Source organism: Oncorhynchus mykiss, chromosome 26 (genome assembly GCF_013265735.2).
Source record: "Oncorhynchus mykiss isolate Arlee chromosome 26, USDA_OmykA_1.1, whole genome shotgun sequence".
Taxonomy (NCBI): domain Eukaryota; kingdom Metazoa; phylum Chordata; class Actinopteri; order Salmoniformes; family Salmonidae; genus Oncorhynchus; species Oncorhynchus mykiss.
Window position 1 is genome coordinate 41,775,473 of NC_048590.1, and position 27,212 is coordinate 41,802,684.

The window sequence follows — 27,212 nt, forward strand, 5'->3', positions numbered from 1 at the left end:
CATCTTGTTCACCAAACTTAATCAGTGGCCGTAAACAGTGTGGACCATGGAACAAACAGGGCACAAAGTGGTCTAGCTATTTCTCTGTCAAAAAGAGGAATTCAAGGCATGTAGCCTAGCAACAGCTAAATATGTTTCAGCTGCCTGCTAGGAGCAATGACAGAAGCAGAAAATTAACAAAGCCAATGATGGTAAACAGACTGGCCAAAACAAAAAGAGATGGTGGAGAAAGAGGTAGGCTGGTTTACAGTCCAAAAAGAGGAACTTGTGGTATGTAAATATGAGAGTCAGATGATGAGGTAGTTTAGATAAAACAAACAAACTTCCGACCATGGATAGGAAAGAGTTGAGCAATTCTATCAAACAATTATTTACTTACAATTTAGGTTTAAATTCAATAAAAAGATGATCCACTCTGTCCAACAGCCTTTATTTGTGCAGTGACAGAGTCACAGTGACGTGGTCAAATCTGGAAGAAAAACAATGTTTTAAAACAGGTGTTACGAATTTGCACGATCTGCCAAGACAACCCAACAGAACATCAGAGAAATTGTGCCTCTTCATATCTCCATACTAGACTTCTTTCCTTTAACATGGTTCTACAATCCCTGTAGTTCCTCTTCAATATTAAGCACTGACCTCAAACCAGTCATTTGTGACGGATGTGATAAAGTTCATTTGTCTCCTTGGTTAACAAGAGAGTATGCAGTGATCAATCCTAACAGCCCCATTACTAACAGTGATCCCCGCTGTCCTCCACTGCTCCAAATGGAATTCCCTGTAGAGCATGGAATTACTGCGCTCTCCAATCAGAAAGAACACTATCTGATAAGAATCAATTACATTAGCCATGGCCACTAAGGTCAGCAGGCCGAGCACTTCTATGAATCCTTTCTAAGGCTGTGTGCACTAGGCCTATATAGGGAATAGGGGATGTAAACTAGGCTCTGTGTGTTCACCTCTATACCATCTAGAATGCATTAGTTATGTCCTAATAACAACTGCAGTAACTACAAGCCACTTTTTTTTTGGGGGGGGGGGGGGGGGGGGGGGGGTTGAAACCATTCTTTGATTTCATGGATGCTCAGAGCTTGCATCCATAGCTCTGTCTATGAATTTGAGTGTTATTACATTTCTCAAACCCTATCCCTCTGCATTTTATTAAAACAAGTGATGGGTGGCCGCTTTGTTGTTGTTTCATGTAAACTGCAGATTGCCTCTGATGTGGGAAGGCCAGTCAGTCATCCAGCATGATCACTGATGTAGCCTTAAATCATTTAAGGGGGGGGGGGGCACGTGCCTCAATAGGCCACGGATAGCCTGTGCTAAGAATCACCGCCTGCCCTGCCATCATGAGATACAATAACATTCCAGAGCTGCGTAGTTGAGAGATTAGGGAACCCACCACGGGCTCAGCCCCATAACACCCTACTCTTTAATCTGTCTGTCACAGTAGCGAACACTTGCAGCTGGGCATGAGTGAGAATGCAGAGCGATGGTTTACCCCAAATTTAACTCTCCTGTTTTAGTTATCACATGGACCACTTTTTTTCCACATGTGTATTGGTAGGCAGGTGTAGGAATAATTTGCCTAAGTGTGTGATGATGATGATGACAATAGGAATAGGAACACACTGCATGAGAAGACAATTACCTAGCAAGCTAATTTAGTTAGCCATTTCAGTAAATGCAGATTATCATGGTGCGCAGCAAGTCAAGTTCAAGGGAAACCCACCACCAGCTACATACAGTACGCACCATGCAGTCCCCGCTGCTTTTTCTATCAATGGCTTTGCCACCGACATGTAATGCTGGACACAGCAATATTTTAGATGGCTTTCGTAAAATAAAAATGTTTTTGTCGACATAGGTAATAATATAGTAAACAAGTAAGAGAGGACTAGTACTGTAACGTTAGCTCGATGCTATTTGGCAAAGGGCCCCAACTCACCATCCCTGCTTTTCGCGCATCCACGAGCTAGTGGTGGAATGAATGTTGACAACCTCTCTCGCAGTATGTCAAACCAACATACAGCTAGCGAACTAAGCAAGGTATGTGTTCAAATGGAAAATTACATTTGTTAGGTAGTTAGCATACCTTGCTTAGTTCGATAGTGGTGTGTTCAGCTAGCTAAACCGACGAAAACAACACAGCTCCCTGCGCCCCGTCCCTAATCGTAACAGACAGAAATAGCTGGCAAACTAACCTCGTTACCGTCCTCTCCTACACCGTGTCCAGTCTTTTCCTTTTCTCCTTTGTGTCTGAATCCGTGTCTTTCCATAGGGATGTTTCTATATTTATCTCGAAATAATTTACGGTCCGTCTTTTCTATTATTTCCCTCCCTGTCGATGGACATGCATTAACATGTAGCTACCGCTAGACTGACATCTCGGAATTCACTTCCTATTCCTATCTCATTTGCATATGATTCCCCTTATTCTATTGGGTTACAAACGCAGATACGTAATTTCTCTGACGTATTTTCCCCATCTCTTACACAGCGCGGCTCCAGTTTCTTTACAGCAATTGGCTAAAGAAAATTAATATAATTGTATCCCCCAAAATATATTCAGGAAAATAACACGCTTTACATATTCATCCGTAATTTAATATATAGCTAGCTCAATGATCACAACCTATTGCTGAAACGTGTGGAGCGTCGTGCGTCAATGTATAAACCAATATAATTGGGTCTCATATAATCCATTTCATTGATCAAATGATCAATAGCATACAGTCTTTCTTAGAATGTGCAAGAAGCATGAGGATGCCTCCAAACAACAGTTATGTTACATTAATACATTCCCTTTTAGAAAAAAATCGGAGCACTTCGTTCAGATAACCTACACATTTCAGCTGAATTTGTAAAGTCTTACAAATCCTTTCTTATTCCTTCAAGCAATAACTTTTGTGCAAACACACAACTTTCCCAATGAATCACACACATTCACAACAATATAACAAATTCATTTTCAATAGTCAAATGTACTTGTAGGCTTTTGATCTGTAATTACTGTAATTACTTGATGTAAGTTTGACCCATAGAGATAGTTACAGTAGTGATTCCCACACTGTGGGGCGCGCCCCCGGGATGTAACATTTTTAAATTGTGTAGTGCATCATCAGTTTTTCTCTTGTCATGTTATTACATACCTTAGAGTTATTTATAACTTTCCAGAAATGTCCAGATCAACAAGCCCATGTCAGCTAATGTTTTTCAGCTAGGTTTTTTAGCCCATAGATTTGGTTGTAATGTTCAGTCACTCAAATATCACATAAATACACACTAGACATGGGAAAATCTATAGAATTGCAAGGAAATTAGCTTTAAAACTGAAAAAACTGATGCACCCAGTGACAAAATGTGTGTAATTGCGGGAAATAATCTTTAAACCTGCACATGTTCCTCAACACCAACAAGAGGGTGTGAGCAATTTGTCACATGAACAGGGCTTGTTCTCATATAAATAGGCGTGGTGCACACACAGGGGGGGGTTCTCCAATTCTGGAAGAGGGTCCTGAGTGAAAAAGTTTATAAACCCCCGAGTAAGAGGACACATTTTGAAGTAGTCCATTTCCTTCTATTACTTCTATGAGTTGGCAAGCAAACTGAAAGGGTGCATACTGCCACCTGGAGTGTGTTGTTTGAACAGGTATATAAGCCAAGGTTGGCGTTTTACTGCCACCTGTAGTTATGGAATGTTTGCTCACAAGTATAATTAATTGTGATGACCTGGATGGAATTATGTGATCCTTCCTTATTAACCCATAGGAAGTCCCTACCCAGTACACTACTTCAAAATGGCGCTCAATGGCGCTGCCCCCGCTAAAACGTGCTTTTGGGCACTATAGAGTCCTCTATCTATCTCTATGGTTTGACCATAGCCACAATATGTTCTATTTAATTGGGAAAAACGTCCACTAGGAAGCGATAAAACTCCAAATGTGGACATCAAACCCCCCAGGTCCAGATCTGCAGAGGGAAAGGTAAAGGTACCCACTATAAAGGGTAAATTAGTTACATATAGCGAAAAATGTTAACCTACCATTGTTCATATACTATAGCCAGACTTCAACAACATAGTAAGTTCTCTGAGTACATATGTCTATTCCAAAGTGTTTGTAAAAAATATATATAAAGTGAAACACAAATGTTAACACAAATTTTACAGTACAAGGTTTAGGGATCTACCCCAGCCTCCGACGCGCCCACCCGCGCATTAATCCATGGAACCCGCTAATTTAGAACCCGCCTACCTTCCCTGTCAATCTCAGCCGGGAAACTAGCGGTATCACCGTATTATATTATCCATCTGGTCTACTCTCGGAAAGAGTGGGGAATTCTCGAGAAATCAACATGAAACGTCACGGGTTTTTGTGCCCTTTGACATTTATTTGCGCTTGTGTCCTTATCGCTGCCGTCTGCTCAGTGAAAGGTGAGTCCCGTTTATTTAGTTGGTTAACTCATCCAACCCTATCGCAAGAATCTACTGTTAAAGTCTAATCCTTCAAAGGGACAATCCGGAATTCAAACAATAACAAAGCGACTGACCCGCTACTTGTTTTGGTAAACAGCTGAAAGATGTGGCTTGAGAAATATAACCACTCTCAAATTCACAGATAGACTAACCATCCATGAGGACTGACCATCCATGAGATCAGAATGATAGTTTTAACCATGTTTTGACGCTATAGACCTACAGTGAATATTTACATTGACTTTGATTACAAACATTGGAGTAAAACAAGCTTATATTTTGGGTTCTGATGAAGTTCATGAAGCATTTATAAATTATATTCTTCAATAATCAATGGCTATATGTCATTAATTTAACAGATCAAAAAATGGATGTATTAACTCCAGATTGTCCCTTTAACGTGCAAGGACTTTATATGTTACATTCAGAGGTAGTCTGGCTCTGGCAGCCAAAACAGCCAAAGACTCCAGCTAAGGTTCTAGAAACATAAAGCCCTCTACTCTCGTATTAGATACAAATTATTTTACAAACATAAAGTATACACTTACTGTACAGTACACTGTTTCAACCAACAGTATTCTTGAGTTACAACAAGTTTCTGGCATCCTTCTTCCATTACACACCTACTGGTTACTCACAGGTGTTCATATTTGTATCATTTACCTGTATTGATTTTATTCAGATGACTATTTTTCACTGTAAAAGAACTAAGCAAAGTAACTCTCTGTAGGCCAACACTTCATTAATGCCAGATATAACTGCTGATTTTGCCTGTCACTCTCATGTCCAACTCTCTTGTGTTGACTGCTCTGGCCCATACCTCTTGCATCAGACATTTACAACACAATGTCCCAACTTTCACCTGTAGGTCTTAGTGAAAAGGTTAAATGTCACAGGAGCTGGACATCCAAATGTGGGCTGGATGATCAAATCAAATGTATTTATAAAGCTCTTCTTACATCAGCTGATATCTCAAAGTGCTGTACAGAAACCCAGCCTAAAACTCCATAGAAAGGCCAAAACCTAGGAAGAAACCTAGAGAGGAACCAGGCTATGAGGGGTGACCAGTCCTCTTCTGGCTGTGCCGGGTGGAGATTATAACAGAGCATGGCCAAGGTGTTCAAATGTTCATAAATTACCAGCATGGTCAAATAATAATAATCACAGTAGTTGTCGAGGGTGCAACAGGTCAGCACCTCAAGAGTAAATGTCAGTTGGCTTTTCATAGCCGATCATTGAGAGTATCTCTACCGCTCCTGCTGTCTCTAGAGAGTTGAAAACAGCAGGTCTGGGACAGCTATCACGTCCGGTGAACAGGTCAGGTTTCGATACCCGCAGGCAGAACAGTTGAAACTGGAGCAGCAGCACGGCCAGGTGGACTGGCCGAGTCATCACGCAAGGAGTCATCACGCCAGTTAGTCCTGAGGCATGGTCCTAGGGGTCAGGTCCTCTGAGAGAGAGAGAGAGAGAAAGAAAGAAAGAATTAGAGCGAGCATGCTTAAATTCACACTGGACACCGGATAAGGGGCGGCAGGTTAGTGGTTAGAGCGTTGGACTAGTAACCGGAAGGTTGCGAGTTCAAACCCCCGAGCTGACAAGGTACAAATCTGTCGTCCTGCCCTGAACAGGCAGTTAACCCACTAGGCCGTCATTGAAAATAAGAATTTGTTCTTAACTGACTTGCCTGGTTAAATAAAGGTAAAATAAAAATCTTATTTAAAAATAAGACAGTAGAAATACTCCAGATATAACAAACTGACCCTAGCCCCCCGACACAAACTACTGCAGCATAAATACTGGAGGCTGAGACAGGAGGGGTCAGGAGACACTGTGGCCCCATCCGATGATACCCCCGGACAGGGCCAAACAGGCAGGATATAACCCCACCCACTTTGCCAAAGCACAGCCCCCACACCACTAGAGGGATATCTTTAACCACCAACTTACCATCCTGAGACAAGGCCGAGTATAGCTTACAAAGATCTCCACCACGGCACAACCCAAGGGGGGGCGCCAACCCAGACAGGAACACCACGTCAGTGACTCAACCCACTCAAGTGACGCACCAGTAAGCCAGTGACTCGTGACTCAGCCCCTGTAATAGGTTTAGAGGCAGAGAATCCCAGTGGAGAGAGAGGAACCGGCCAGGCAGAGACAGCAAGGGATAAACGTAATGCGAGGGAAAAAAGTTATTGAAACACTCTTTTTAATCAGGAAACAGTCATTTTCTTGTCATTACTTTTTTTTGTAGTCAGGTCTGTAAAATGAAGGGATGTCAGTTTCTATGATCAATGATTAGTTTATCATTTAACTCATCATGAATCAAATTTGCATTGCTCAGCTAAGAATTACATTTAAAGTGTGCTTTCAGTCAAGTGATTTTCTTTCTCTCTTACTCAAATACACTTTTCAAGCTCTGCTTTCATTTAATTGTGTAAATCATATTTTAAATATTTATCACGTATCACCACTGAAAATATATCACTAGAGCTTAGATAGTGAAGATTGCTACTCTTTGCCTCAGACAATTCCTCGATCCAATCCAGAGGGCTGTACCTCTCTCAAATGGTCTAGGTGAGTGCAGTTGTTCAGACCATGGTTCTAGTGATGACAACCCCCATAAACCTAAAAGATCATCAAAGTTGGTGCTTCAAAAGTGTGAAGGGTATTATTTCAGTCCTGTCTGCTATTTGTAGAGTCAATGTAGATAATTGAACGCCTGACTCAGACATATTGTTGCCATGTGATTTTTGATGATAGACTTTCAACCCTGTACTTAAATGTAAAGATATGGTTAGCAGCACAGTCTTATGTTTATTGTCTACGATCACAACCAGTGATTCCTGTAAGAGGCATGTTGTTTACTCTAAATCATTGTAGGTTGAACAGGAAGAAGAGGAACCACACTTAATGTCCATTTTCTTTTTGGAGAACAGAAATGTATTTTTGTTACTCAACCCACCCCAATGCACACACAGAAGGGTTGGAAGCACAGGGTCAGCCACTGCACAGCACCCCTGGAGCAGATGGCAACTAGGATATTCAATTCTCACCAGATTTTTACTGTCGGGCCTGTGATTCTACCCGGCAACCCTCCACTTGCTATCTACAACCTAAAAGGGTTGTTCAACTGTCCCCATAGAACTGTTTAAAGAACCCTTTTTGGTTCCAGGTAGAACCCATTTGGTTCCAGGTAGAACCCATTTTCATTCCATGTAGAACCCTTTACACAAAGGATTCTACATGGAACCCAAAAGAGTTCTACCTTTTTTTTTCTAAGAGTGTACAGGTGTATGGCTACTGTAATGAAAGGTCTACCTGTAAGCTTAGGCAACAATGTGCTCAATTATATCCGCATCACTGTACAACAAAACATATGTTTATTTGCAACATCTCTTGGAATACTTATAATGCAGAGATTTTCAGATTATCTTCAGAGAATTTAGAGAACCAGTTTCACTTTGGTGATAGAATGAGCTCTGTATAGTCACTCTTATTTGTGCACCAGGAATTTTTATCTCGACCACCTGTTCATGTTGTGTGTTGATAGGTTTAGGTGGTAGACCTGGCTCAAGCCCCCTGACCCTCGACACACCTAAGTCGCATTCCACTGCTTACACATTGTCAGATCTTACAACATCTGTATAGGTATGTTACCTATCAGATAACCACATCCATCTGTCAGTCGATGACACAGTCAATGAAGTGTCCTGGCACGCAGAAACCATTGGTTGATGCATGCAACGTCTGAGCAGTGGAACGCGACCCTAGTGTTGTGTACAAGCATTTTGCTACATCCGCAATAACATCTGCTAAATATGTGTATGTGACCAATACAATTTGATTTTATGTGTTTTGTAAGTGTTGGTCATTCCTGAAATGAGGAAAATGGGAATCCACTTCGAGGTACAGTATACCCCTGGTCTGTTTAGAATCTAGGGAATCCTGCATTCTTTTAGTTTGGAAGACAAACACATTCTGTTAGTGAAGTAAAGCACAGGGGGAGGTGAGAATGAAATGCACAGTCCATTTAACATGTCTGTCTGGACCCAGAGCAATAATCTGTGGCTAGTTCCCATGACAGACTGTTAACATACTGTAGCTGACCAGCCTGCACTCAAGTTTAGGTTCTGGGTTCCAAGATTGATCTTTCGCTGTGTTTAAATGTGTTTCTTAGGATCCAAGCAGCAGGAAAAGCAGAACATAAGTTATTTTGCACCCACGCACTTCATTGTTATTGCAGGTGTAGCGAAATGCTTGTACACAACACGAGGGTCACGTTCCACTTGAATAGCTGACAGTTGGTGAAAGAAACTGAAACGGGTTGATACCATTGATGTTTTATTGTCATGAACCATAAACTCAAAGACAGGTGTCACTTCTGTTCCCCTTTCCATCCCCTCACTTTCCTGAGTGTAATCAGCAGAGGAATTTTTGGGTTCTAGGTAGAACCCTTTTTGGGTTCCAGGTAGAACCCTCTGTGGAAAGGGTTCTACATTGAACCCAAAAGGTTTCTACCTGAAACCAAATGGGTTCTACATGGAACCCAAATGTGTTCTACCTGGAACCAAAAATGGTTCTCCTATGGGGTCAGTCAAAGAACCCTTTAAGGTTCTAGATAGCAACTTTTTTTATATAGGAATCTCCACAAAATCATGAAATGCCTTTAACTTGAAATGCCTGGTACACTTTCAACACAACACTTTCTCTCACCCCTTTGTCAGCTCCTCAAAGGAAGTGTTTTAACCCTGGTGTTCTACCAACCGACAACGTGTCTGTTGTCGGTTGGTAGTAAAGCCAGTATGCTCACTACAAAAGGTTGACTGAGGCTGTAAAACCACTGATTAATATTTATTTTACCTTTTATTTAACTAGGCAAGAACAAATTCTTATTTTCAATGACAGCCTAGGAACAGTGGGTTAACTGCCTGTTCAGGGGCAGAACGACAGATTTGTACCTTGTCAGCTCGGGGATTTGAACTTGTAACCTTTCGGTTACTAGTCCAACACTAAGGCTACCCTGCCGCCCCAATAGAACAGCCCAGGTGAATGGTGAGATGAGTGAGATCCCCAGCATGCAGCCCTCTACATTACATAGACCTGGGTATCTAAAATACTTAGTAATTACATTGTACCAAGAGGGTAAGTACATCAAGTATACCTGTAACTCTATAATAAGCTACTTAGCAATACTTGACAGGGAGCACACCAACTATTTTTCTCTGGCAGGGAGCTTGTTCATGATTGTCAACTCTAATGACCATTCTCAGCTCACCTCTTCAAACTCCTGTATGTCATTGAACCTACCCATTGTAAAGCAACTATGATTCTGTTTTATATGCTGGTATGTCATGGAGGACTGTAAGGTCACTCTTGGCTTAGTGGAACCATAAAACCACCTGTCTCCCTCTGGATGTTTCTGTCCTCTCCTTCCTGTGCTCTGTGAGTCAGCACTTAGGCCCTCTATGACCTCCCAGCTAACATGGGCCCTCAGCATCACCACATCTCCTTTGTGTTCATGGAGGGAAACAACTCTCGTTAGAGTGCCAGTGCCTGTATTCACAAAGTGTCTCAGAGTAGGAGTGCTGACCTAATATCAGGTCTTCCCTGCCTGTGTCATCTTAGTCATTATGATCTGAAAGCATATGGTGACTGACCCTAAGAGCAGCACTCCTACTGTGAGATACTTTGTGAATACAGGGCCAGGAGTCCAGTCCCTTATCAACCCTCCAACTTTTCATGCTGTGATGTAAGATATGCTTGATCACATGTAATGGAGAGGCCATTGAGGTGAGGTATAACTGCCTTTTGACACAGAGATGGTCAAACTGTCTAAAACATGGCAGGTGCATGGAGGCTCCATATCGTGCCTTTATGTGGCCACCCTGTGACACTCCTCTCTCTCACCTCATTTTATTCTCTTCCCCCCTCTCTCCCTCTCTTTACCACTGTCTCTACCCCCCTTTCCACGTCTCTCTCTCTCGCTCCCCCTCTTCCAGGAGATTACTGTGAAGTGAATCTCTGCCATAACGGAGGGACGTGTGTGACCGGGGTGGGGGAGGACCCATTCATCTGTATCTGTGCTGATGCTTTTACTGGAGACACCTGCCACCTCAATGAGACTGGTAAGGAGGAGTAGAGCTAGCCAAATATGGTCAAGGCAAGTCAATGAGACAGGTAAGGAGGAGTAGAGCTAGCCAAATATGGTCAAGGCAGGTCAATGAGACTGGTAAGGAGGAGTAGAGCTAGCCAAATATGGTCAAGGCAGGTCAATGAGACTGGTGAGGAGGAGTAGAGCTATCCAAATATGGTCAAGGCAGGTCAATGAGACTGGTAAGGAGGAGTAGCGCTAGCCAAATATGGTCAAGGCAGGTCAATGAGACTGGTAAGGAGGAGTAGAGCTAGCCAAATATGGTCAAGGCAGGTCAATGAGACTGGTAAGGAGGAGTAGAGCTAGCCAAATATGGTCAAGGCAGGTCAATGAGACTGGTAAGGAGGAGTAGAGCTAGCCAAATATGGTCAAGGCAGGTCAATGAGACTGGTAAGGAGGAGTAGAGCTAGCCAAATATGGTCAAGGCAGGTCAATGAGACTGGTAAGGAGGAGTAGAGCTAGCCAAATATGGTCAAGGCAGGTCAATGAGACTGGTAAGGAGGAGTAGAGTTAGCCAAATATGGTCAAGGCAGGTCAATGAGACTGGTAAGGAGCAGTAAAGCTAGCCAAATATGGTCAAGACAGGTCAATGAGACTGGTAAGGAGGAGTAGAGTTAGCCAAATATGGTAAAGGCAGGTGGACGTATTTAAAAAGCTTTGAGTTTCAAATGGGACAATTCAATATACTCTGTATACTGAGATTTTGGTCTTGTCACTTCATTTTTAGAAGCAAAGCTAATTTCTTGGACTGGCACCCAGGCGCTGGCTTCCATTTCTGTTTGTTAAACCTGACTGTTTTTCATTAAATTAAAGCATATTCTTGATTTTTTTCCTTGAGTGTGTCCGGTCTTTATAATTGGTCAATCCTACCTTAGGTCCCTGCATTCCCAACCCCTGCAGGAATGATGGGTCGTGTGAGGTCATCACTCCGACCAGACGAGGAGACGTGTTCAGCGAGTACGTGTGTAAATGCCAGCCTGGCTTCGAGGGCGTGCACTGCCAGATCAGTAAGTTCCTTACTTGTGACTGTACCTGTCCTAATTCGCCCTGCCGACCCGGGCTTTCCTTCCTTCAAGTAATCCCAGATCTGAATTGGTTGGTTGGATTGGTGAAAGTAATAGGGAAGTAGCCGAACATGGCCAACATGTCTGTGCTACTCAGCGTTTCCCCTAGATTGTTGTCTTAAGACACATTTTTAAATCGGAAACAATTAATGCCAAATTGTTGTAGGTGAGGAGAACCAGAGCTTGGCTTGGGTAGGGTCCACTACCCCAATCCTAACTTCCACCATTCCGGTCAAAACAACAAACTGACAGACTGAATGGTGTGTCATGGCAGGTCGTGTTGAGGCATTATTAACATTAATGGGTGTAAAAGTTGGAAACGCCGGATACATTTTCCACTCTGTGCATGAGTGTAAGAAAGCATTGTGGTGAGCTCATGATTCATGAAAGACTTTCATTCAGCTCGTTGGAGAGCTGTTAGCTAATGAGGAAATGGCAACCCAGCCAAGCGTCTTAGAGTGAAAAAGCGTTTTTCAGCCATGTTGACTAAATGCAGCATGACTGGGTGAATCGTGGATATGAATCTCCTTTTAATCTCCTGCTTGGAAGGCATAAGATGTTCAGTGTGATCTCCTGCTTGGAAGGCATAAGATGTTCAGTGTGATCTCCTGCTTGGAAGGCATAAGATGTTCAGTGTGATCTCCGCTTTTGAAGAAGTTGTGATTTAGCTCTTTAACCTTCACTGGGGGTCCAATCTGGTCCGTACTTTAAAAATGTTTTTGTTTTTTTAAATATGTGAGTAGTAAAGAAAATACATTAGCAGACACTCACATCATTACCAGACACTCACATCATTAGCAGACACTCACATCATTAGCAGACACTCACATCATTAGCAGACACTCACATCATTAGCAGACACTCACATCATTAGCAGACACTCATATCATTAGCAGACACTCACATCATTAGCAGACACTCACATCATTAGCAGACACTCACATCATTAGCAGACACTCACATCATTAGCAGACACTCACATCATTAGCAGACACTCACATCATTAGCAGACACTCATATCATTAGCAGACACTCATATCATTTGCAGACACTCATATCCAAAGGAATGTTTAGTAAGTGCTTACATGGAGCAGAATGGATTAAAACAACTGTATTATCCACATGATATAGAAATGTCCCTTTGGCTTCACACTATGACATAACAGTAACATGACATTAAAGGGGCAATCTGTATTAAATACATCCATCTTTAGACTTTTAAAATGAATTATACATACCCATTTCTCATGAGTTTAGATCAACTGTCGTACCCTATTAGAACCCCAAATATAAACTTGTTTTACTCCTTTGTTTGTAAACAATGTAATTGCAGTCAAAAACTGTATAGCCTAAAAGCATTGTTAAAACTATCATTTTGAGATCATGTATGGACAGTCCTTGTATCCATAGCTCTGTCCATGAATTAGTAATATGTTGATTTCTCCAGCCCCTTCCCTCAGCTGTTAACCAAAACAGCAGCTGGGTGGCTTTGTTATTGTATCGAAACTGCAGATTGCCCCTTTAAAACAGTGATGTCATTATGATGACATTTAAAACATTTATTTGGATACCAAAAACCTAAGAATGAGTGTTCTAAACCCTTCTATGATGAGGAGAAGTAACTCTGCCTGCAGTGCATCCCAGGGACACACCCACAATGTGGTGAAGCGTGGGCTGCTGATGGATGGGCTTTAAATACTGTGTGTGTGTGTGTGTGTGAGAGAGAGACACACCTTTGGACACCTACTCCTTCCAGGGTTTTTCTTTATTTTTACTATTTTACTACATTGTAGAATAATAGTGAAGACATCACAACTATGAAATAACACATATGGAATAATTTTAGTAACCAAAAAAGTGTTAAACAAATCTAAATATATTTGAGATGCTTCAAAGTAGCCACTCTTTGCCTTGATGATAGCTTTCCACACTCTTTGGCATTTTCTCAACCAGCTTTGTGAGGTAATCATGTGGAATGCATTTCAATTAACAGGTGCGCCTTGTTAAAGTTAATTTGTGGAATGTCTTTCCTTCTTAATGTGTTTGAGCCAATCAATTGTGTTGTGACAAGGTAGGGGGGGTATACAGAAGATAAACCTATTTGGTAAAGGACCAAGTCCATATTATGACAAGAACAGCAAAGAGAAACGACAGTCCATCATTACTTTAAGACATGAAGGTCAGTCAATCCGGAAAATTCCAAGAACTTTTCTTTTCTTCAAGTTTTCTTCAAGTGCTTTGATAAAACTGTCTCTCATGAGGACCGTCACAGGAAAGGAAGACCTCTGCTACAGAGTTAAGTTCATTAGAGTTAACTGCACCTCAGATTGCAGTGCAAGTAAATGCTTCACAGAGTTCAACTAACAGACACATCTCAACAACTGTTCAATGGAGACTGCGGGAGTCAGGTCTTCATGGTCATATTGCTGCAAAGAAACCACTGCTAAAGGACACCAATAAGAAGAAGAGACTTGCTTGGGCCAAGAAACACGAGCAATGGACATTAGATCTGTGTAAATCTGTCCTTTGGTCTGATGAGTCCAAATTTGAGATTTTTGGTTCCAACCACCGTGTCTTTGTGAGACGCAGAGTAGGTGAACTGATGATATCCGCGTGCGTGGTTCCCACCGTGAAGCATGGAGGTGTAACGGTGTGGTGGTGCTTTGCTGGTGACACTGTCTGTGATTTATTTAGAATTCAAGGCACACTTAACCAGCATGGCTTCCACAATGATACCCCATCCCATCTGGGTTGCGCTTGGTGGGACTATCATTGGTTTTTCAACAGGACAATGACCCAAAACACACCTCCAGGCTGTGTAATGGCTATTTGACCAAGAAGGAGAGGGATGGAGTGACCGGTTCTCCACAATCACCCGACCTCAACCCAATTGAGATGGTTTGGGATGAGTTGGACCGCAGAGTGAAGGAAAAGCAGCCAACAACTGCTCAGCGTACTGTGTGTTGAAACTCCTTCAAGACTGTTGAAAAATCATTCCAGGTGAAGCTGGTTGAGAGAATGCCAAGAGTATGCAAAGCTGTCATCAAGGCAAAGGGTGGCTACTTCGAAGAATCTAAAATATAGAATATATTTTTATTTGTTTAACATTTTTTGTTTGTTTATGACATGATTCCAAATGTGTTATTTCATAGTTTTGATGTCTTCAATATTATTCTACAATGTAGAAAATAGTAAAAATAAAGAAAAACCCTTGAATGAGTAGGTGTGTCCAAACTTTTGCATGGTATTGTATGTAATAATGATAAACTGGTCCTGACAAAAAAATTTAAGAAAGTCAAATGGAACTTGCAAAGGCAAAAAATTGGACTCACGTTGAGCATAAATCATTGGATTAATGGGGTATACAATGTCAGCTCAACAATTTCCCAATTTTAAATTCAGCCATCTTGGATATTTATGTTCAATTGTCTTTTTCTAAGTTGCATGTTTTGTGTATACAAGCTTCTACCAGGTTTTCTCTAATACCCCCCCTAGCCAGCCAGGAACTCTCCCTCTGGGGCACCTTTACAGCAATTAGCCATGGTCCACTCTAATCTCAGAAGGCTTTAGCAGAGCGAGGAGAGCTCTGCCAGTCCTGCTCTCTACACAGTAGGCCTAGCTATTGAGAGCCTCAGTGCTAGTTGGGTCAGTAGTTGCCATCTCATTAAAACAAACTGATATTCATGCATGGACTGGTACAAGACTTTTCACATTCCAGATTAGGATCTAGGAGGCTAATGCCACTATAAACTTTGTCCTTTCCATTCATTTCCTTGGTTTGTCCAAGTTTTCCATTGAAAGTCCAGAATCTGATTGAAAAACCAGGCGCGCTGATGCGACTACAAAACTGTAGATGATTCATAGCATATTTATAACCTCTAACTGCTAGTCTGACCACCAGTGTTACCAGTGCTGTTTGGTTGTCACCACCCACATTTGTTCTTGTTCAACCAGACGTCATAGATTGTATAGGCCTGTAGTTAGGGTGGATCCCAGTACTGTCTTGTTAGTCCAACATGGCTGAAATTCTCCTGCTTGGGTAGTGGTTGGATATACTGCTGTTTGTTATGGACCCCATTATTCTAGAATCTTCTGCCCTTCCTTCTAAGAATGGATCAAACCACTCTTGACCTTCTGTCAGTGTCCCTGTCTGTCATTGGCACAGACATGGACACATACACACATGCAGGCGTATATACACACACACACACACACACACACACATAGTCTAAAGATACACCTACGGCATTTAATCTACCTAATCAAGGTCAGAGATGTTATTTACTGAGTAGATTCTCAGAATGACTGGAGGGTGCGGTGCGTGTGTGTGTTTTCTGTGTATGTGCATGCCCGTGGGTGTGTTTTCTGTGTATGTGCATGCCCGTGTGTGTGTTTTCTGTGTATGTGCATGCACGTGTGTGTGTTTTCTGTGTATGTGCATGCACGTGTGTGTGTTTTCTGTGTATCTGCATGCCCGTGTGTGTGTTTTCTGTGTATGTGCATGCACGTGTGTGTGTGCTTGTATTTCTCAGTGTGGGTGTGTGTGTTGTCACGCCGTTGAGCGGAATGGGTTTTAGAGTTGGGAGCAATCCTCTTAGAGTTAACGGGAACAGTAGCTAAACAGAAGATGTAGTGTTAAAGTGCTGTCTGCCCCCTAGATTACAACCTGGAAGTGGCTCCCAGGGACACTTAGACTGCTACAAACACCGTTTTCAACCACTGTGTTTACTGTTTATGGTCTATTTTTAAATTCCCGGGATGAGTAGTTACAATATGAAGATGTTCTAGCTCTGTGGTTACCAAATATTTCTGTCCGATGACCCACCAAACCATTTGGGAATTTTCCTGTGACCCACGGGCACTGAATGAACGAACAAAGCAGATTTTTCGAAGGTCCACACCCTAGAACGAATCAGTAATGACTCGCTAACGGGTACCGACCCACCATTTGGGATATACTGTTTTATCTGATAACAATACTCACTTATAAAGTTCCCCCGATGCCAATGACTTTGTTGAATAATTTTTGTTGTTGTTCAATAAGAAGCAAACAGGGGATCTACCAGTGTTTTCTGTTGCACAACATTTTGCTATGGTTTGCTATGGTGTAGACTAATGAATACAGCCCAGTTTTAGTCCATGCTACTTATAATACAACTGAGCCCCCTGGTGGGGACGAGAAAGAGCTGCAGCAGTGGACAGACTACCATAGACTACTCCCAGGTCACCTAACCCTGCAGGCACAATATAGAACACACCCAAAACCACAACCCTGCCCTTCACCTGTGGTAATTTATGATGCCTGGCCCCAAAGTTGCCCCCAGCTGTGCCCCTGTCATCACCCCTGTGTCTTAGAGAACACACCTGCAGAGAGGCATTATGGAGGCCCACTGGTGGTATTGTGGTTCTTCAAGGTTCACCCACCTGGCTGATTAGCCTGCATGCCAGGTAGTCTTACCACTGGGCTATATCTGACTTACCTTTGGGGTACTCCCCTGCTCAGGTCCAGGGAGGGTTTTAGATGTCAGACCCAGTGGGCAGAACTGGTTCATTCTGATGTATTTTCAATAGTTATGGTCCGGTTGTATAGAGCAAATCTAGTTATATGACCAGATAAGGGCAACAATGTTTAGTCTTTCTTGATGTCTTCCTGAAAAAAATCCTTCCAGAAAAGTATTATGTGTCATTATGAAGTACCATGTCAGATTCCTATGTTAGGACAAGGTTTATTATGTGACATTATGAAGTCCCATGTCAGATTCCTATGTTAGGACAAGGTTTATTATGTGTCATTATGAAGTCCCATGTCAGATTCCTATGTTAGGACAAGGTTTATTATGTGTCATTATAAAGTCCCATGTCAGATTCCTATGTTAGGACAAGGTTTATTATGTGACATTATGAAGTCCCATGTCAGATTCCTATGTTAGGACAAGGTTTATTATGTGACATTATGAAGTCCCATGTCAGATTCCTATGTTAGGACAAGGTTTATTATGTGTCATTATGAAGTCCCATGTCAGATTCCTATGTTAGGACAAGGTTTATTATGTGACATTATGAAGTCCCATGTCAGATTCCTATGTTAGGACAGGGTTTATTATGATGACATACCCAACTTCTATGTAACTGTGTCTATCTCTTGTGCTTGTCCTGTCTAGATGTGAATGACTGTGAGAAGCAGCCATGTAAGAACGGTGGGATGTGTCGAGATCTGGATGGTGACTACACCTGCCTGTGCCCTTCACCCTACGTTGGAAAGCAATGCCAGCTCCGTAAGTATAGGGCAGGGGAACCGCTGCATAGGAGAGACTGAAACATGTCTACTACTCTGTGTGTTACACATTATGAACTGTCTCTCTTTGTACTTTAAGTCACAACCAGTATGTCCATATTAGAGATTATAACCTGTTTCTGTCTCCTATATAAGACAATATAACATATGTATGTCTCTGTATGTGTTTGTTCCAGGTTGTATATCTCTGATGGGGATGGAGGGAGGAGAAATCGTAGAGTCTCAGATCTCGTCCTCCTCTGTACACTATGGCATTATGGGTCTTCAGCGCTGGGGTCCAGAACTGGCCCGGCTCAACAACCAGGGCATGGTCAACGCCTGGACCGCCGCCAACCATGACAAGAACCCCTGGATGGAGGTTAGAGAACCAAGTCAGTTTAGTAAATAATCACTTGTTGTGGTAATGGTGTTCTCAAATGGGAGGTCATAACCCACTGGTGGACCGTGGCCAGCTCCTCATGGGTCCAGACTAAACTTTGGCTTGAAACATGCTTTTCTACTTGATGAAGTCACTCGATCTGGCCTCTCTATGGACACTGTCATGGAAAAGAAATGAAACACTTTTTCGATTTGTCTGAATGATGCTACACAGCTCTAGTAAAGTCTAAGCATGTAGTACACATATAAACAGCCATACACTGTACTCTCAGAAAAAAAGGTGCCATCTAGAACATAAAAGTGTTCTTTGGCTGTCCCCATAGGAGAACCCTTTGAAGAACCCTTTTTGGTTCCAGCAATAACCCTTCTGGGTTCTATGTAGAATCCTTTCTAGCTGGAACAGAAACATTGTTCCTATGGGGACAACTGTAGAAACCTTTTGGAACCCTTTTTTCTAACAGTGTATCATCTAAATCCCAGTGGGGAGGATGATTAGTGGTTTGACCCCTGTCTGACCTCTCTCTGACCTCTGACTCTAGATCAACATGCAAAAGAAGATGCGCCTAACTGGCATCATCACCCAGGGTGCCAGTCGAATGGGCATAGCTGAGTACATTAAGGTCTTTAAAGTGTCTTCCAGCTTTGATGGTAAGACCTACACCCCCTACAGACCAGCGGGACAGAGGAAGGACAAGGTGACTTTACAATATGAGTTTACCATAGTAATATTCATTTATAGTTAGTGACTCAGTGTAAGTTCATTTAAACAGTTGTCCCATTTCCTACAGTCTTATAAAGGGTCAGATATGTTTCATCCTCTTAATGGTTAAGGTCAGAATTGTGGGAGGTTAAAGCTGTTCCTACATCTGTTCCTACTGGCATGTTTTACTTGGATCTGTACAGTTGCTCCCACATGAATGGCTGTAACAACTTGGTGACATCACTTCTGTGCCCTGTGCCACAGGTGTTTGTGGGTAACATTGATAATGACAGCACCAAGACCAACCTGTTTGACCCTCCCATCGTGGCCCAGTTCATCCGCGTCATTCCTGTGGTGTGTCGCAAGGCCTGCACCCTGCGTATGGAGCTGGTGGGCTGTGAGCTCAATGGTAAACAGACACCTCTACATGGGAAAATAGAGTGGAAAGACGACTAGACTGCATCTCAATAGTTTTAATTGACTTCCTTTCCTCCTCGTCTCCGTCTGCATCAATCTGGAAACTCAGGACAGGTGATAGAAATATGGTCTGGTCATTTGGTGTCTTGTTTTTTACATCAGATGGTAATAGGGAGATAAAGAGAGGAAGCCACTCCAGACTATTGACATGCAGCTGTAAATAAAACCCCATTCAAAATCCCAGGGACATTCAGAGTCCTCTGCCTGAACCACAAATAGACCTTGAGAAAAGTTACAAGCCCACCAAGTAAAAGGCATTAAGTTGGGTACATGCGGTCTCCTTGTGTTGACACTGTGGCTCTTCTGTCCATCTTGCTGACAGTAAGAGGGGTTGTTTAGATGTCCTAACATGAGTCTAGATGTAGTTATGTTTAGACCACATACTGTAGGGAATGGTTTGGACAGCATTCAGAGGGAGACCCATGCAGTGCAACAATGGGGACGGAGTTCCTGACAAAAGCACCACCCATACACTCACACACACTCACACACACACACACACCATGTCCATATGTGTTTCCAGCCCCACCCTATTACTCAGTGTGTATAGAGCTACAGTTCAAATTGACTTGCTGCTAGTAAGGCTATTGGGCTTCACTCACTCTATTCCCCATTATTTTCCTATTCCCCATTATTTTCCTATTCCCCATTATTTTCCTATTCCCCATTATTTTCCTATTCCCTGCCTCCTTTCCTATTCATTTCAATGCCTCCTTTATACAAATGTTATTTGTTTATTATAAATATCTGTCTGGTACTTTTCATTCCCTGCTTTCATTACTTGGTCTTATTATTGACTTTCTGTAGTGTGCCTTTACACAGGAAATAATATGGCATACCTGTCTGTCCTACACTGTTTATGTCATGCTATCTGTCCTACACTGTTTATGTCATGCTATCTGTCCTACACTGTTTGTCATGCTATCTGTTCTACACTGTTTATGTCACGCTATCTGTCCTACACTGTTTATGTCATGCTATCTACAGTATACTTCACTGTTTATGTCATGCCACATGTCCTACACTATTTATGTCATGCTATCTACAGTATACTTCACTGTTTATGTCATGCTATCTACAGTATACTTCACTGTTTATGTCATGCTATCTGTCCTACACTGTTTGTCATGCTATCTGTCCTACACTGTTTATGTCACGCTATCTGTCCTACACTGTTTATGCCATGCTATCTACAGTATACTTCACTGTTTATGTCATGCCACATGTCCTACACTGTTTATGTCATGCTATCTACAGTATACTTCACTGTTTATGTCATGCTATCTGTTCTTCAGTGTTTATGTCATGCTATCTGTCCTACACTGTTTATGTCACGCTATCTGTCCTACACTGTTTATGTCATGCTATCTGTTCTTCAGTGTTTATGTCATGCTATCTGTCCTACACTGTTTATGTCATGCTATCTGTCCTACACTGTTTATGTCATGCTATCTGTTCTTCAGTGTTTATGTCATGCTATCTGTCCTACACTGTTTATGTCATGCTATCGGTCCTACACTGTTTATGTCATGCCACATGTCCTACACTGTTTATGTCATGCTATCTACAGTATACTTCACTGTTTATGTCAGGCTATCTGTTCTTCAATGTTTATGTCATGCTATCTGTCCTACACTGTTTATGTCATGATATCGGTCCTACACTGTTTATGTCATGCTGTCTGTCCTACACTGTTTATGTCAAGCTATCTGTCCTACACTGTTTATGTCATGCTATCTGTCCTACACTGTTTATGTCATGCTATCGGTCCTACACTGTTTATGTCATGCCACATGTCCTACACTGTTTATGTCATGCTATCTACAGTATACTTCACTGTTTATGTCAGGCTATCTGTTCTTCAATGTTTATGTCATGCTATCTGTCCTACACTGTTTATGTCATGATATCGGTCCTACACTGTTTATGTCATGCTGTCTGTCCTACACTGTTTATGTCAAGCTATCTGTCCTACACTGTTTATGTAATCCACATGTCCTACACTGTTTATGTCATGCTATCCACAGTATACTTCACTGTTTATGTCATGCTATCTGTCCTACACTGTTTATGTCATGTTGTCAAATCAATCGATCAATCAGTAAGTGGCTAATCTACATGCCTTGAGCTGCAGTGTTGGTTGGCGGAGGGATAAATTAGGAGGACGGGCTCCTTGTAATGTACTCCACTGAGTGGGTGGTTCTTCACTTTGGTGTGATCATTGGTTTCTCTCTATTTGTTCTCTGTCTTTCACCTCCACTCCTTTCCTGTCTATCATTGTCTCTCTGCTGTTTCGTTTACAGTATATTCCAACACGACAGGTTGCTCTGAGCCAATGGGCATGAAGTCCCGCCTTGTCTCTGATGGACAGCTCTCGGCGTCCAGTGCCTTCCGCACCTGGGGCATTGATGCCTTCACCTGGCACCCACAGTTCGCCCGGCTAGACAAACAGGGCAAGACCAACGCCTGGTCCCCCGCCACTAACAACCGCTCAGAGTGGCTACAGGTGAGACTGACTCTCCTCTTTTTTAAAGGGGCAATATGGATTCCAAAAACAAACCACTTGTTTTGGTAAACAGCTGAGGGATGGGGCCTGGAGAAATTTAACCACACTCAAATTCATAGACAGAGCTATGGATGCAAAGACTGAACATCCAGGAGCTCAAAAGCATATTTTTAACCATGTTTTGAAGTTAGTGTTTGCTTAAAATGATATTGTATTAAACAATGGAGTAAAACAGTATTTTGGATTCTGATGGAGTAAAGCTTCTAAACATCTATTCTTTAAGAACCAATAGCTAGCTATATACACTACCATTCAAAAGTCTGGGGTCACTTAGAAATGGCCTTGTTTTTGAAGGCTATTCCATGCGAGAAATCGGCATGGAATAGATCTGGTACAACGCTGTGTTCTACTCCCTTCACAGAACAGCGCAGACTGGCTTTAACCAGAATAGAAAGAGAGTGGGAGGCCCCGGTGCACAACTGAGCAAGAGCACAAGTACTAGCGTCTATTTTGAGAAACAGACGCCTCACAAGTCCTCAACTGGCAGCTTCATTAAATAGTACTCATTAAATAGTACTCATTAAATAGTACCCGCAATCTCTTCAGATTACCTCAACAAATTGACAACTACAATGCCAAAGGTCTGCAAAATGGAGGATTCTTTGACAAAAGCAAAGTTTGAAGACCACAATTATTATTTCAATGAAAAATCATTATTTATAACCTTGTCAACGTCTTGACTATATTTCCTATTCATTTTGCAACTCATTTCATATATGTTTTCATGGAAAACAAGGACATTTCTAAGTGACCCCAAACTTTTGAACAGTAGTGTAAGTACATGTATGTACCAATCCCACATTGCCATTTTAAACTGTCTACTTTAACAAAGGATTTCAGGTAGCCCTTTATTTTACGGTTTAGAAATGACATGGTAATTACTTGGAAGTTGGTAAAATGGTATTCATACAGTAATAACCTATGAGTTACTTGTTTGTGTCTTTAGGATGGGAACTTTTAGCTACCAGGTAGTTCCCAGTTGTGTTGAATTAGTTGTAGTACGTACCAGAGTGTATAGATTGTTACCGCATCATTTCTTAGTGAATACAAACTAAATATCAATGGAAACATTCCTTAGAGGAAGGATCACTTTCTCTTCCTAATATGATTTGTAACACAAAAAGTCATGGATCATTTTTATCATCCTTGTGGGATTCTGACATCTGTTCTTGCTTCATACTATTTTATATGATGAAACAGCTATTCAATATTGGGCACAAATTGTGTGGGAAAACAGACATCAGGGATAGGAGTCTGACATATGTTGACGTAGTATCTTTGTTTATAAACTTCACCCCGCTCACACACTTCTTATTCTGAAAAGTGAAGAGATTCCTGTGAGGGGAGTCTACCTTGTAGTAGTTGTAGGTTTTTATGACACTGACGAAGGTCAGATGGACGAAAAGTTTGAAATGGAATAAACCTTTTCCTTTTTTCACCTGAAATGAATGAATGTGAACCATCCTTCTCTTTTCTACTGTGGTTTTTCTACTGTAGCCAAGACACGTTTTGTGATTTTATTTGACCTTGGGAAAAGAGCTACTTCTTAAATACCAAAATACAGGGTTCATTGAATTGAAGGTATTATCATTAATCTGGTCTATATGTTACTGTCTTGTCCTCCATGATCCTGTCCCAGGTTGACCTGGAAAAGACCAAGCATCTGACAGGCATCATCACCCAGGGGGCCAAGGACTTTGGGGTGGTGCAGTTTGTGTCCGCCTTCAAAGTGGCCTATAGCGACGACGGACAGACCTGGAACCTGGTGAAGGATGAGAACACCAACACAGAGAAGGTCTGTGAAACACTGCTCACAACGTATTCTCATTATGACAGTCTCACATATTGGGGCTCCCCAACAAAATAAGTATTTTTCAGCCTCATAGTTCTGATACGCTTAATTGGTTTCCTTTCCTTGTCTCCTCTCCTTCATCGCCACTGATCTTATCTGTTAGATAATATAAGTCTACCCAGCCATTTCAATGTTCAGAAAGGAAAGGAGAGGACGCCATTTAAAAGTAAAGAGACACAGACATACTATAATCATTTTTACCCTATTTGATTTCGATAGTAGGGATAAGGGGTTTTGCGAACCTCTGCACAGTTTGTTTGTTGACATGAGTTGGGACCTGACTGTGTTTCCCGTGCCAATTTACGGACCCCCCCTCCGGACCCCCACCCTGTGTGTGGAGTGTATCCCCTTGTCCTCTGTGTGAATGATCTCTTTACTTCCTGTTTTGTCCCTGGCTGGAACAGTGCTAGTGACACTCACCCCTGTAGCCCCCCTCTCTGTGTGGAATAGGAGAGGCCAATCTTCACCCCCATGGGAGTGCTGCAAGCAAGGGGCTGTTTAAATTTGCATTGGGGGCCTACGCTGAATAATTCAATGACCTTCAGGGACGAATAAACAACCAATCTTTTCATTGAGTTACCCTTGACATTATGTGACGTAGCCAGGGGCTTCCTCAGAGGGACTGGGAGGGGAGTTGTGTTTGGGTTGTAAGGCTGTCATCATGAATGAGGTCATAGTTCAGACCAATTTACAATCCTTGATGGGAGGCCTCAGACATTGACCTTTGACCTTTACATATTGGTTCATATTAGATCTCTCCTCCCATTCAGTAGAACCATTAAAACTGACTGTTTCAATGAATAGGGTGAATATTGAAGTTTATCTGAACAATAACTGTTACACACATTAAGTAATGTCTTAACACAGCTGGGTAGGAGATTGAACAACTGAAGTGAACCTTGAGAAGGACTCCCGCACACTGTGTATAATGCAAAAAAAGACATTTCATGAGTCCCTTTCAACATGCATATTTAAATATAGACATATTTGTTCAGATGTAGAATTATTCACACCATACAACAGATATGGTAGTTAACTGTTGACCATTGATGTGTGTGTGTTCCCTGACATATATGGGAGTTGACCATTGATGTGTGTGTGTTTCCTGACATATATGGTAGTTGACCATTGATGTGTGTGTGTTCCCTGACATATATGGTAGTTGACCATTTGATATGTGTGTTCCCTGACATATGGTAGTTGACCATTGATGTGTGTGTGTTCCCTGACATATGGTAGTTGACCATTGATGTGTGTGTGTGTTCCCTGACATATATGGGAGTTGACCATTGATGTGTGTGTGTTCCCTGACAGATATGGTAGTTAACCATTGACCATTGATGTGTGTGTGTGTGTTTCCTGACAGATTTGGTAGTTAACAATTGACCATTGATGTGTGTGTGTTCCCTGACAGATTTTCCAAGGCAACATTGACAACAACATGCATAAGAAGAACCTGTTTGAGCCTCCGTTCTACGCCCGCTACCTGCGCGTTGTGCCCTGGGAGTGGCAAGAGCGCATCACCCTGCGCATGGAGCTGCTGGGCTGTGACTACTAGAACTACATTGCCCATAATCCACCAGTGCTCCACTCAGCCCTCCACCCAGTCTCCATACTGTACCTGTCCACACTGGAATCAGTCACACCTTCCTCTGTACCAGGACATAGAAATCTAATGTATAGAATATACATTGGGAAAATGTGTCAGGTTCTAACGTTCCAGAACTTTGCATCAATAGAATATGCTCCAGATTAAGTCTGCTCTACAGCTTGTATTTCTACAAATATTTTTCAGATTTTTTATTCTCCAGCTAAAACTGATCAATTCCAATTGGTTTTTGATCCTTTCCACAGTGACTGTGGCACAGTGTCAATTCTAAATATATGGGCTCTCACATTCTCTTTGAAGAATTAGGGTATGTCTGAAATGACAGCCTATTCCCAATGTAGTGCATCATTTTGACCTATTGGCAGTACATGTGCTGTGGTCAAAAGTAGCACAGTATAGCGAACATGTCGGACAAACCCTTCCCCCAGCTCTGCCAGTTCCAACACGTTCCAAACACTCACAGTTCTGTGTGATGTCACTTTGCCAGCCAACCTAGCAGCTGCTTGTCCCACCATGCTCTTTGACATTATGTATCCAGGGTGAGAGCCTTCTATTTACAGCAGTGGTATTCAGAGTCAGGGTCGCCAAATAAAAATAACATCCTATCCCAGTCGGCGTGGACTTAAAGACCTAAAAAATGAAGAGTATCCAACAGATTATTGTATGGGACAATATACGTTTTTGAGAAAGATTGGTTCTCTTAATTTTTATAAGAGAGATGACAAGACAATGAATTGAAAGTTATTTGTTGATGTAAGTTGTGTTTTTAGATTTGGGTTGGGGTCACCAGAAATTCTGCTGAAAAAAAAATAGGTTCCCTGCTGAAAAAGTTTGAATACCACTGATTTAACACAAGAGGTTGGTGGCACCTTAATTGGGGAGGACGGGCTCGTAGTAATGGCTGTCGCAGAATTAATGGAATTGTATCAAACACATGGTTTCTATGTGTTTGATGCCATTCCATTCGCTCCATTCCAGCCATTATTATGAGTTGTCTTCCCCTCAGCAGCCTCCACTGTGATTTACAGTAAACAAAAGGCTCTGTCGAGGACCACAAAAAAGCAACTTGCAGTCCTGATGTAGCCCCCAGACCTGGAGTTAAAGACCCCTGGTCTACCATAATATAGATGTGATTGTATCGAAGGGAGAGTAGACACGTCAGCTGGTCGATATGAGCACTTAGTAGTATATTGAAGCAGGGCCTGTGTGCAATATACTTTTTGGGAAATAGCTGGATAATAAATGAACACATTTGTTAACTGACAATGGAATCATTGTACTGTACATTACCTATACTGTATATTAAGGAAGGACATTTGTTTTTTAAAGTTAAACTAAAAGCTGCAAAGGATTGTTCAGTATGATGGTGTACCTTTCACACTTGATCCATGACTTAAGTTTTTTTTTCCCAATTTAGCAGATTTGCTTATGTTCTAATAATAATCTTGCATTCCAAGTCGGCCGAAAACTGCTTTTTCCCCATTTAGCAGAAATGAAATCGTACAGACAAGAGACAAGTAGAAATGATTGAGTGAGTAGAAATGATTAGACTCTGTTGTGGTTTGAATGTTTTCTTTTTAAGAAGTCCAATATGTTGGTCTTCAACAGACGTCACTAATTAAAACACATTCTGCGTTAAA

At 41.9% G+C, this 27,212-nt stretch overlaps 2 protein-coding genes across 5 annotated transcripts in view; one reads left to right on the plus strand and one right to left on the minus strand.

The window, feature by feature from the left end:
* Positions 1-4,396, minus strand: part of LOC110506143 (monoacylglycerol lipase ABHD2) — a 24,848-nt gene extending 20,452 nt beyond the window's left edge. The window contains exons 1-2 of one of the 2 annotated variants that reach the window (XM_036964042.1): positions 4,260-4,396; positions 380-469 (exon numbers count right to left, since the gene is read on the minus strand). The gene's annotated coding sequence lies outside the window, so the exon portion shown is untranslated. Of the gene's footprint in view, positions 1-379; positions 470-2,207; positions 2,562-4,259 lie in introns of those variants that run through there. The other variant, XM_036964041.1, reaches the window with a different exon arrangement.
* On the plus strand, positions 4,308-27,212 carry LOC110506825 (lactadherin). Of its 3 annotated transcripts, none has more exons than XM_036964038.1 (10): positions 4,308-4,438; positions 10,480-10,605; positions 11,507-11,638; positions 17,857-17,970; positions 18,167-18,348; positions 18,908-19,063; positions 19,333-19,477; positions 21,849-22,051; positions 23,751-23,906; positions 25,378-27,212. In XM_036964038.1, exons 1-10 carry the CDS (start codon positions 4,360-4,362, stop codon positions 25,519-25,521), a joined length of 1,437 nt encoding a protein of 478 aa, XP_036819933.1. In that variant the 5' UTR covers positions 4,308-4,359; the 3' UTR covers positions 25,522-27,212. The 3 variants fall into 3 exon arrangements, with proteins under 3 accessions (XP_036819933.1, XP_036819934.1, XP_036819935.1); XM_036964039.1 differs by having other exon boundaries at positions 21,867-22,051; XM_036964040.1 differs by lacking the exons at positions 4,308-4,438; positions 10,480-10,605 and adding an exon at positions 10,871-11,125.

Coding starts and splice junctions, on each gene's coding strand:
- LOC110506825 (XM_036964038.1), top strand. CDS start 4,360: ATGAAACGTCACGGGTTTTTGTGCCCTTTGACATTTATTTGCGCTTGT. Junction 10,606..11,506: donor CTGCCACCTCAATGAGACTG/GTAAGGAGGAGT, acceptor ATCCTACCTTAG/GTCCCTGCATTCCCAACCCC. Junction 11,639..17,856: donor GGGCGTGCACTGCCAGATCA/GTAAGTTCCTTA, acceptor TGTCCTGTCTAG/ATGTGAATGACTGTGAGAAG.